The sequence below is a fragment of the Scardinius erythrophthalmus genome (genome assembly GCF_964197995.2).
Source record: "Scardinius erythrophthalmus genome assembly, chromosome: 18".
NCBI classification, from domain to species: domain Eukaryota; kingdom Metazoa; phylum Chordata; class Actinopteri; order Cypriniformes; family Leuciscidae; genus Scardinius; species Scardinius erythrophthalmus.
Window position 1 is genome coordinate 12745943 of NC_138238.1, and position 12425 is coordinate 12758367.

At 37.5% G+C, this 12425-nt stretch overlaps 1 protein-coding gene across 2 annotated transcripts in view; it reads right to left on the reverse strand.

The window, feature by feature from the left end:
- The window catches only part of uts2r (urotensin 2 receptor), a 33623-nt gene extending 22449 nt beyond the window's left edge, over positions 1-11174 (reverse strand). Inside the window, exons 1-2 of one of the 2 annotated variants that reach the window (XM_081391994.1) lie at positions 10713-11099; positions 8981-10072 (exon numbers count right to left, since the gene is read on the reverse strand). In XM_081391994.1, coding sequence (XP_081248120.1) covers positions 8982-10072; positions 10713-10764 — 1143 coding nt within the window. In that variant the 5' untranslated portion in view covers positions 10765-11099 and the 3' untranslated portion in view covers position 8981. Of the gene's footprint in view, positions 1-8859; positions 10073-10712 lie in introns of those variants that run through there. The other variant, XM_081391993.1, reaches the window with a different exon arrangement.
- Between the last annotated feature and the right edge of the window lie 1251 nt (positions 11175-12425).

The window sequence follows — 12425 nt, forward strand, 5'->3', positions numbered from 1 at the left end:
CAAAACAAGATAGACAAACACAGGGTTAGCAGCACACAGTGTCCCATATTTTTGCACAACATAGAATAATTTGATTCTGTATGTAAATACACCCTACTACTCTGAATCTTTGTTTTAATTGCCTTACACCTGTGGAATGCAGAATACAGAGGGACAGAGCTGCTGTGCCTTTTCATTACTGATGCTTTGTGGATCAAATGACCCTGTTATCCAGTCCCTCATTGAGGGTTTCACATGGCTTCGGGAAACTCACACATCTTGGCTAACAAAATATACTCCTCAGCTATTGCAGTAAGCAAATGTTATGCCAGGAAAAGGCACACACAGCTCTGAGAGAACATAAGGAGTAAAGTTTGCAAGCAAAAACAAAAATATATATATATATTAAATGCAATTAATTATATAAAAAAAGATCAGTATAGTATATTGTGACATTGTTTTATGTAACAGTTCCATAAACAAGTCATTTATGTCATAACTTAAATTTCAGATAAAAATTGGCCAATTAGCTATTCGTATATTTCATCTCTGCCAACCAAAACATTTCCAGAGGAAGCCAAACTCAAGCTTTGCATATCAAAAGCTTGCATTTCAAAGCAATGCACAGGCTAAAAATCCATTCTAGAACAGTATGAGTGGTGGATTGACAGATATTTCTTCTCAAACCGCTCTGTAATCTGCAGATTATTTTGTTTGCTTTAATTAAAAAAATGCAAATAAAAGCAATTGCCCCATTGCATCCACTGTGTATTTTCTTTTCCTTGTACAAACACCCTTGCAATATGTAATCACACAGAACTATCCACAATGTCAATCACACTTGTTTAGTCTAAATGATTCTTAAATGTTTTAAAGACTTAAACTTACACAGGTATGTGGAGTGAGGTGGGCTAAAAAGAGTGTTTTCATTATTAGTAACAATGGGAACAGAATTTTTTTTTTAGTAAATATATGTTCACAAAAACTGTACAGAATTAAGGTAAAACTGAACAAATATTGAATATGAATGCCGCTACTCCTCTTTAACAAGCTTATTATATAAGTTTGTCTGGTCACCAGAAGTAAATATTTCAGAACTAAATCAACTTTCAAGGTCCGTTTACACTTATTTTCAGGGGTAGATCTGGTGGTGACATTATTGATTATCTTCTAATAAATAATCCCTGTACAGCATCAACACGATGTTATGAATGCATGGAAACGGCACGATTCATGACAACAGTGCTGAACTTTTGCGGCTCAAATTTAGTGAATCACATCTGCTCGTTATTTTTTTTTTAAACATCTGCTTGTAATTACTACCAGCCCTGACTTTTCTCATCAATTGTAGGCTTTTGCAACCAAAAGGTTGGCTTTAAGTAATTCGGATAGATACAACAAACATTAGGGGTATGTTTGTGTATCATTAACAGGACTGCATAACAACAACTGATTTCTGAGGGAAATATAATAAAATGCATAATGTCTTGCATGAGAATGTATACTTGTAAATGAATATTAGTTTAAAGTCTGTGATGGTTAATATCTTTGCTGCATTCACATTCTGTTTCTGTGCTCAATGTCAGTAAAGATAATGCTTAAGTATTAATGGATCTCTCTGACCTCTAATGCCTCAAATTGTTGATCTTTGTAATCCCTGTTCTTTCATCTGTCTCTTGCCGTTGTAACGCCCTTGTCTCAAAGGCTTAGTCATGCTCTGAAGAACATTCCTTAGTTATCCAAGTGGCCGAGAGTGCAAAATGCAAAATGCATTTTATATCTGCCATTATCAGCCCACATGCAGTAAAACCCCCTGCACACATCCTTGTACATTGAAGGGCTTCTTCTTCTTCAACTTCTTTGCCGAACATTATGCTGGGAATTTACTCAGAATGAATTATGCTTGCTGTTTTTGAATTATGAATAATGTTTTTTTTTTTTTTTGCTTTAACTTGCATACTACGTTGTTTTATCACATAATTTACCAAAATAAGTATACAAATCAGCATTGTGCATGGTGCAGTTCTCTTGCATTAAATGTAATGTAATGTAATGTATACTAATATTATTTTAAAATTGTGACAGGAAAATGGTGCTTAGTTATGGTTAAATGGTTAAGGTTTTTGCAGATAATACCTGCCTTTGTAATCTTAATCATTTTCCTTTTTGTACAAGCTGTTTTGTTTGATAAATGAGAAAAAAAAAAAAATAACACAGACAGAGTAGTACACTCTGTAATCTCTCACCCTAGAGTCACATTTATCATTCATCATCTTAAAACATGAGGAAAAAACAGGCACAAGGAAGTACTATTAAAACATCAATCATTCAAGCGTTTGTTTTTTACATTGCCAAAGCCTTGACAAAGCACTATAAAACCAAAGCTTTCATGTAAACTTCTCAGCATAACATGGCAAACCTCCAGTGGATATCAGAATAATCAAGAGAATAAAACAATCTCATAGTTTCTTTTCATCTAAAATGGGGACATATTTATAGATGCAAAGTTAAGAAGTCTGTAATGTTTCTTAAGTTGCATAACAAAAATGCTTCCCAGTGTTTGCGAAAAGAAAAGGCTTATGGGAAGGAGCTGGTCATTTTGGCACAGCATGCCGAGTTTCCTGTACATTTTGACAGGATAAAGACAAAAGGGATCTGAGCCGCACTGAATACTTCACAAAAAGTCATTAGCATAGATGTGTGCATTAAAACTAGCAAGGTGCTGAGTGAGTGATGGCGGTGTCAACTGTCTGTAATGGCCTGACCTTGTAGAAGCTCATTCACTTCACCTCGTACTGCGGTATCCTGCTGGGTGATGGAACTCTGTGACCCTCTAATATCAGAGAAAACCACATTTAACACTGTCCTCTTCAAGGGGAAACCCTGACACATTTACAGTGCTCGGATCAATGGTGGAACAGAAGGAATCTGTGGGCCTGTAAATAGTGATCGATATCCCAGTATCCCACCTAGAGGCACAGATCATAATAATGCAGAACAATGGATTTTTCACGAGCGTTCATACATACATTATGTGCGAGATAAGATGCCCAGACAGGTGTCACTGGATAGGTATTTACAAGTAGAACACAAGAGCAACGGGGCCTCATAAACTCAGCCAGCTGTCCTGGGTCGGTCAGTAAGCTGCTGCCGTTAACAGGTCTTCAGTGAACCTTTTTCTTGATTCATTTCCATTACAACCTATACACCCACACCTATTGACTCGGAATACAAAACAATGCAACCACGTTGTGTATAGCAAGCAAATGCATACCTTTCAGATATCCTGACGTACCCAGAATTGTGCAATGTTTGTGCTTGCAGTCGGTTTTAATTAGTTAATGTAGGCAGCTCTGTGGCGTATGTATAATGCATAATGTATTTGTAGCTGGGGCATAATCTGACTTTGCAGTATCAAAACTGTATAAGACATATTCAGTAGTCAGGGCATGTGTTGATGCACTACCTGCTGATTCTCATTTTCTTTAACCTGTTTACCTAGTTTTTTTTTCTTTTTCATTACAGCCCACGGCACAAGAATCTCACTCACTCACTCTTTACCAAAGAACGTTAAACATTCTAATCTCTCTGCAGCCACTGCACTTGTATTTCACTCGCCCAGCTCTCTACTCACAGTTGTTATCACTAGCCCTGCAAGGAAAGCTCAGCATATTTCTGCAGAATCCGTCAAGTTCTGCACATCCTTCCCCCATTCCTTGAGCTTTTATTTACAAAATTCTTTGGCTAATATAATAATGCTTTCAGCTACCAATAGTGCTCTCAGCAAGAATGCAACGAATGACCCTGTTTTTCTCTCACGACCAGAGTAGAAAAGTGTGCAGATTTGTGGTATCAATGTGAATTATAAATCAATTATGATTGCAGAGGTGGGTAGAGTATCCAAAAACTATACTCAAGTAAAAGTACAAGTGCTTAAATATTTATATAGTTTATTAAATATTTATATATAATAGTTACTTGAGTAAGAGTAAAAAATTGTCCAGTGTAAAAACTACTCAAGTAGCTAGTTACTTCGGACCATATATATATATATATATGATTGACATATACTGTATATTTATATATATATATATATATATATATATATAACATTGATTCGTTTTATGCACATTTGCTCACCTGTCTAATAAAGTGCATGCAGGAGCCTCTGTCCTTGACTCTGTCAAGTCGAAGTTAGTCGCGGACGCGAAGCTCTCAGCATCTCGAAAACGCCACACTGATATTGTTCCTCGATTTAGTTCTCCTTTTGTCCCAAAGTCTGCTTGAACGAAACAACAACAGTGTGAGCCTGCCTCTAGACGTAACGCAGTTGTCCACATCTGTCGCCATGGTTACTATGGTAGAACGAGCAGAAACCAGGGATAACGCGGATATTACATCATTGACCAGGGACTAGCCATAATTTAAAATTGGAATTTCTCTGAAATTAAAAATCTTTGTGAACTTTTGGGATATTGTAAGTACACAACTATAGGAAATACACTCACCTAAAGGATTATTAGGAACACCTGTTCAATTTCTCATTAATGCAATTATCTAATCAACCAATCACATGGCAGTTGCTTCAATGCATTTAGGGGTGTGGTCCTGGTCAAGACAATCTCCTGAACTCCAAACTGAATGTCAGAATGGGAAAGAAAGGTGATTCTATTAAGCAATTTTGAGCGTGGCATGGTTGTTGGTGCCAGACGGGCCGGTCTGAGTATTTCACAATCTGCTCAGTTACTGGGATTTTCACGCACAACCATTTCTAGGGTTTACAAAGAATGGTGTGAAAAGGGAAAAACATCCAGTATGCGGCAGTCCTGTGGGCGAAAATGCCTTGTTGATGCTAGAGGTCAGAGGAGAATGGACCGACTGATTCAAGCTGATAGAAGAGCAACTTTGACTGAAATAACCACTCGTTACAACCGAGGTATGCAGCAAAGCATTTGTGAAGCCACAACACGCACAACCTTGAGGCGGATGGGCTACAACAGCAGAAGACCCCACCGGGTACCACTCATCTCCACTACAAATAGGAAAAAGAGGCTACAATTTGCAAGAGCTCACCAAAATTGGACAGTTGAAGACTGGAAAAATGTTGCCTGGTCTGATGAGTCTCGATTTCTGTTGAGACATTCAGATGGTAGAGTCAGAATTTGGCGTAAACAGAATGAGAACATGGATCCATCATGCCTTGTTACCACTGTGCAGGCTGGTGGTGGTGGTGTAATGGTGTGGGGGATGTTTTCTTGGCACACTTTAGGCCCCTTAGTGCCAATTGGGCATCGTTTAAATGCCACGGCCTACCTGAGCATTGTTTCTGACCATGTCCATCCCTTTATGACCACCATGTACCCATCCTCTGATGGCTACTTCCAGCAGGATAATGCACCATGTCACAAAGCTCGAATCATTTCAAATTGGTTTCTTGAACATGACAATGAGTTCACTGTACTAAAATGGCCCCCACAGTCACCAGATCTCAACCCAATAGAGCATCTTTGGGATGTGGTGGAACGGGAGCTTCGTGCCCTGGATGTGCATCCCACAAATCTCCATCAACTGCAAGATGCTATCCTATCAATATGGGCCAACATTTCTAAAGAATGCTTTCAGCACCTTGTTGAATCAATGCCACGTAGAATTAAGGCAGTTCTGAAGGCGAAAGGGGGTCAAACACAGTATTAGTATGGTGTTCCTAATAATTCTTTAGGTGAGTGTATATCACACTGTGCAAGTGATTTTTTGATTTTTTATTACAAAATTCGTACATATTCGTAAATCTACTCTTAAAAGTGACATTTTTCCAAAGAAATACTAAAGTAAATGTAACGAAGTAAATGTACTTTGTTACTACCCACCTCTGTATGATTGCTGCTTTTGTAGGGCAGGCACAACATTGATTACTGAACAGAACCAGGGTTATTTTTTTAGAGAATGATAGAAATATGTGCCATTCTTCTTACTTTTGGATTTCAAAGATCATAACAGTTCATCATCATGCAATTGTTCTGCCAGGAGTATCTCATGCTAGGCTCAAGATGGTCTGGAAGAGCTCCTGGAATATATGAGATCTATTGATTTGGATCCTTATTGGATCAGTACCAGATGAATCAGCCCACCGTCTAGACAAATAAGGTCTCTCACTCGGTGACAGAAAAAGATTGGTGTCCAGATTGAAACAACTAAGGGGGTTCTTATTATTTAACTTTTATTTACCTACTATATAATAACTTTGTCAAGGTGAATTTAGTTAGCAAATTAGGGCTTTGCTGGGGACACTTTGACTTTGCGCTTCCTTTTGATTTGAATGCTAAATGTGACTTTTGTTAAGTTATTATCTAGGACTTAAGTAAAAGATTATGGATGCAAATTCAGGTAATTGCATTCTACTGTCACAGGCTATTCATGTAGCTAAATATACTATGCAAAAAATAGATAAGCAGCAGGTAGCAATTCTAAATGTAAATGTTGACCTTCACGTTTTGGTTGTTTGGCAGAGTGCCATGGGAACGTAATGTATTCATTTATAATTAAATAAAAATTGTTGACAAGGTGTTCATATAAAATGATTTATTATATGATGAACATAAATAAATACAAATATATGAAATAGCTCATAGTGAATTCAGAATTATATTTCATGTGATTTTGACATTGGGGACTGGTTTCACAGACAGGGCTTATATTAAGTCAGGATTAGGCCTTAGTTAAATTAGGACGTTTAAGTAGCTTTTTTAAAATGTGCCTTAGAAAAAAACATTACTGGAGTGCATATTGCATGGCACTGACATATTTTAATATAATTGCTTTCTGTTAAGACAGCTCAAACATGCATTTTAGTCAGGGACTAGGCTTAAGTCTTGTCTGTGAAACCAGGCATACAAGTAATATTTGTCACCCTCCTAATTATAGCAATCACACCCTCAGTGTCAGTGAATCAATATTTAAACCCAAGGGAAGAGCAATCAGTTCGTGCAATGTTGATTTAGTGTCTGCACCAAATGGAGACATTGCAGGAGAGGCTGTTGTAGAGGACAGGTTATTTTTAGAGCTACAGGGACACACAGGTCTTCCTTCTGGCAATGTCTGTCACTTCCTAAATGTGGGTCATATGGCCCACCAAAAACAGATTATCAAAATCCACCCAAGAGGCAAGAGGCAAGACCTCAGAAAAATGTTTTCATTGCTCTGCTAAATGATTTCATCTCTCAGTAGTGCACTAAAGTTAGACAATGCAAGCAAAATATGATAAAAAAAAAAAACAAAAAAAAAAAACAAGAAACTCAACAAAATATATAGACCTGGGAAGTGATGAAATTGTAATCATGGCAGTGATTCAATCGACTGTTTGATACCTTGTTCAGCTCTCAAGTTTTTTCACTGTGAAAAATAACTATGCACTTTTTCTTCAAAATATCATTCCAGTACTTTTTATGTTTATGGCTTTATTATTTATTTATTTATTGCTTTTACAGTGCTTGTAAAAATAATGAAATTATTGTTATGACAATATCAGGCTGCAATTTATGTGAAGTGGAGTTCTAATGCTCTCAGTAAATAATCATATTATCTGAGATTATTTAGTCTATTTATGATTATTTTTAATAAAGACTATGTAGTTCTTGTAACAGTTTGTCTGATGCTCAGAAGTCTGTTTCAAAAAATTAGAAAGAAATTAAATAAACCATAAACATAATGTGAGCTTTTATTTTATTTATTAATTTTTTTCAGTTGCCTACTTTATAATAATTAGTACAATCCATTTGGAGACTGAACTCTTTTCAAAATGAATGATTACAGATTTTGAATTTATGAAACAAAAAAAGATTCTGATAACCTAAAGAAGAATATTAAAATGATGTTACCTGTTGTATCTTTAGTAGACATTAAAGAAAACCTAATGACAAAAATGTACTCCGCTGAAGCGTAAAGCTGAATAAGACACAATGAAACAAATTGGATCTGAGAGAGCTTAATGAATAGGCTATAATAGAAAAGAGCTTTTGTTTGTTTTTCCCTCTCTCATTTCTCTTCTCTGTTTTTAATTTTGTCATTTGGTGGGAAATTAAAATAAATATTAGGATTAGATAAAATTCTAATCTGGTGGGAGTTTTATTGTTTTTTTCACTGAGTGATTCCAGACAGAATTATTGCAGAAAGACACTGCAAGTAATTTATTTTTCTTCCTAACTCAACCTCATAGCCCATTCCAGCCTTGTTAGAGCTTTATTCTTTCAGTCTACACAGTCATTCATAAGATGCAGGCATTCAGTATCATGTAGATCATCTTGAGGGTAGCAGGTCTGCTGATTGGAGAGTAATTTAGTGATGTGATCCAATCAGTGGAACCGAATTATCATGTAGCCTATTTTACTCAGACCTGCAGTTGCACTATGATCAATTATCTATGAACCAATTACTGTCTTGAGACAAAAGTGACATCATAGTTCTTTTTTTTATTTATATTTGATCTACTTAAATCTGTTGTAAATTGCAAACATAACATCTTTTTATAGGCATGGAGTAAATGAAAGATTTTCATACAGTTTAACAGAATGGTGGCTCATCAAATGATAAATTGTCTCCTACTCAAAGCATTTTTTTTCTGAATGTCTCTCCAGTCCTTCACCTGCATTTTCTAGTCATATGTGTACTCTTGAACTTTTTGAACAAGGCAATTAAAAAAAAAAAAAAAAATACGCAACCAAAAAAGATTAATCAAGCATTTGAAGTTCTCATATATCATCTGTAGCCCTTTGCAGGGACACGTGCCAACCAGAAAATCAGATCTATGACCACAAAAACTAAAACAGTCTGGCCCTGGCTTGATTCAAAACGGACCTGCTAGACTGAGCAAAGATGAAGCTAAACTAGAGAAAATTTGGTTTTATTCAGACAGGATCTTTATCTTTCACATCATTTTACAGTAGATTGTCTGGAAAACAGCATGTAGTTCCGACAGAAGGCCAACAAGACAAGGTCAAGGACCTACCTCAGAGACTGCTGTTGTTGGTGCGAGAAGAATGTGCGAGAACAAAGCTCTCCGTACACTGCTGACTGCTGGAGGACAAGGAGCGGCGGGGCGACCTCTGGAAGCGGTTCCGTCGGTTGAGGTAGCTGCCAGCCGTCCAAGTCCTCTGTCTCTTGCGAAGGTACTCCTTGTAGTTCTTGGTGAGCAGGGTGTAGAGGAACGGATTGATGCAACTGTTGCTGTATGTCAGACATGTGGTCAGATAGTTAATGTTGCGCTTGGCCTTGGTGGAGAGATCCAGCGTGGGCTGGAACTGACCAAGAAGCTGCCAAATCCAGAAAGGTAGGAAGCAGGCCCAGAACAGGAGCACAATGGTGAAGATAAGATACAGGACCTTCTGGTTCGGGAGCTTCTTGGTCTGCTTGAAAGTCTCAGTCTGGGAGATCCAGTAGGTCCGTGCCAGGCGTATGTATAGGTACCCGATTATCACCCCTGGAGCCACAATGCTCGTGCCAAAGAGAAAGGTGATGTAGATTTTATACGAGAGAGGGCTCAGTGTGGGTTGACACATTGGCTTGGAGCTCTCCGTCATCAGCTGGACGCTAATGATCATGGGTAAGGTGAGAATCAGCGAAGCCGTCCACACCAGAAGGGCGATTGCTTTTCGGTAGCTCTTAGAGCGTTTGACCGTATCCAGAGGCTTGAGTACGGCGAAGTAACGCTCTGTGCTCATAACAGTCAGGGTGAAAATGCTGGCATGCATGGTAAGGAAGTCCATGCTGATGAGGATCCGACACCCGGCGTCTCCAAAGTACCATCCCTTCAGGAAATGTGTGCATACTACAAATGGGATCGTTAGTAAGTAAAGCAGATCAGCTAGTGCCAGGTTGATGATGTAGATGTACATAGAGGCAGCAGAGCGCATGGACTGGCACATGACCACGAGCGTGTAGATATTTCCAGACACACCCACCAGACACATTAGGGACAGGATGGTGCCAATGGTGAAGGTGGCAACCAGGTCTTCAGAAGAAGCTTCTACTGGACGCTCGGTGACATTGGAAATCTTTTCCACCATCGCCACTATGGGCTCCATTGACACAGTGGTCATCTCTACAGAGGAATTAATGGTCAAAAGTGGTTAAAAAGTGTAAATAAAATAACTAAAAATGACAAAATCTTATTTGAATTGGTTGTGTACCTTCAATTCCTATTGCTGTTAATTAGGTCAAACATTTTAATATGACTTAAATTCCAATTACAGGCTTGTTTCATAAGTTATAAATAAAATAATTATTTAAAATTAGTCTAAAACAATATTTTAACCTATAGTACAAGCTTAGACATATTTAATGTGCCTTAAATTCCTTTTAAAGGCTTGTTTTGTTAATAAAATAATTATTTAAAAAATATATCAAATAATATTGTAACCTTTGGTGTAAATAAGGTTGTATATCATTTAGTGTGCCTTACATTCTTAAAAAAAAAAAATAATAATAAAACACTCAAAAATTAAGTTGAGAGGTGGATTAACTTTCACACTTCTTGATAGAATTGCTTTAAAGTCTGCGGTTTTTAATTAACTATTTCTATCAAATGATTAATAACTAAGCATAAATTAAAATATGTAATATATGAAATGAGTCATTGCACCCTCAAATTAATGAAATATGCTTATCTACCATAACAGCTAGGGCATTTCGGACAAATGACCTCCAGAGTCAAATGTAATGAAGAAAAAATAATGCTTTACCTTGATTGAATTCCACAGATGGCGTAGCTCCAAGCAGACAGACGTTTAGCATTTACAATGAGTCCAACTCATGATTTCTCTGACGAGTTTACTCAGGGACTTCTACCACGTTGTCAGCAAGAAATCCTTGAATGGCAAAATAAAAAAAAAATCCAGGGAACCAAAAAGAAATGACTTAAGTTCTGTCATGTGTGTTAGGACACAAAGATCACGTCAATAAAAAAGCACAAATGAGATAGGCGGGCGCTTCAGCCATGTAAGAAAAACTTCTGTTATTCTTCAGCAGAACACTCACTATATCACAAACCTGAGTGACAGATAAAATAAAATAAAATCCTACAGGTTCAGAACAGCCAAAGAAAGTGGTACTAGGGAAAATAGGGCAGAATCCTCTTAGATGGATATGCCCAAGGAGGCGATCACTTTGAGCTACAGCTGGATTTCGAAACGCTCTCCTCCACTGACAGAGTGCATGCCTACAAGGGGGAGAGAGAGAGAGAGAGAGAGAGAGAGAGAGAGAGAGAGAGAGAGAGAGAGAGAGAGAGAGAGAGAGAGAGAGAGAGAGAGAGAGAGAGAGAGAGAGAGAGAGAGAGAGAGAGAGAGAGAGAGAGAGAGAGAGAGAGAGAGAGAGAGAGAGAGAGAGAGAGCTACGCACTAGCATAGAGTGGGAGGGGAGATGAGGGAGAGAGGGAAGGAGAGGGAGAGAGAGAGCGAGAAAGATTGGTTGGGGGGAAAGCATTGCGAGGAGGCATTCTGGAAATGTATGTGTGCGTGTTATTTGCGAATGACTAATGAGCTACTACCTGAATTCATTCATTCATCTAGCAGATAGGAGATTGACACACATAGGGATTCGTATTACACGTTTGTGTTTCTGTGTCTCCAAATAAAGAGAAATAATAATGGCACAGAACATAATGTACCATAAAAAGCTGCCCTCGCAAAACAAAATCAGCAGGCATTTGAAGCAAACAGGTTTAAGGAAAATGTTTTCTGACTGAGGCAATTTACCCTACCCTTCTGTCAAGTTCCTGTTAGCTATGCAATCAAAATTTTCTCCACTTTGGTGTTCCAAGGTAAACATTTTGCAAAGTTGATTTCACATAATAACATATCATAATAACACATAGCACTGACCGAGTCATGACTGGCAGAAAGTGGGTGTAGTGCTAAAGCCCTTTACTTTTTCATCCCTCTAAAAATGGCTTAAAAGACTATTCTCAGCAGGTACTTAATACATACCTGGGAGTTTTTGGCACTTTTATGAAAGAAAGCCAGCCTGCCTTTTTTTTTTTTCACAAAGATATGTTACCCTTAAGAGAGGAATCTACATTAAGAGCTTGTTTACGACTGTACTGAAGGATGTCGAGATGGCATAAATTTAGATTGAACTTTATACAGAATACTCCCACATTTTTACTGGATCTTCTGTGTTATGAAACAAACCCATTTTCTCCCTTTTTTTCCAAATATTGAAGGGTTTTTCTTTAACAAACATCTCTCATGGGGAAGAGCAAAACAATTATTAACACTTTGCAATAAGGTTTAGATTATTTACAAGAGTTAATGCATTATGAATCATGAAATATCAGTGAATAATAGTCTACAGCATTTAATAATCTAGGTCAATGCTAATTCAGAAATATACTATTGTTCATTGTTATTTCACGTTTGTTCAAAATACATTAATTATAATATTCTATCCATCAGTTG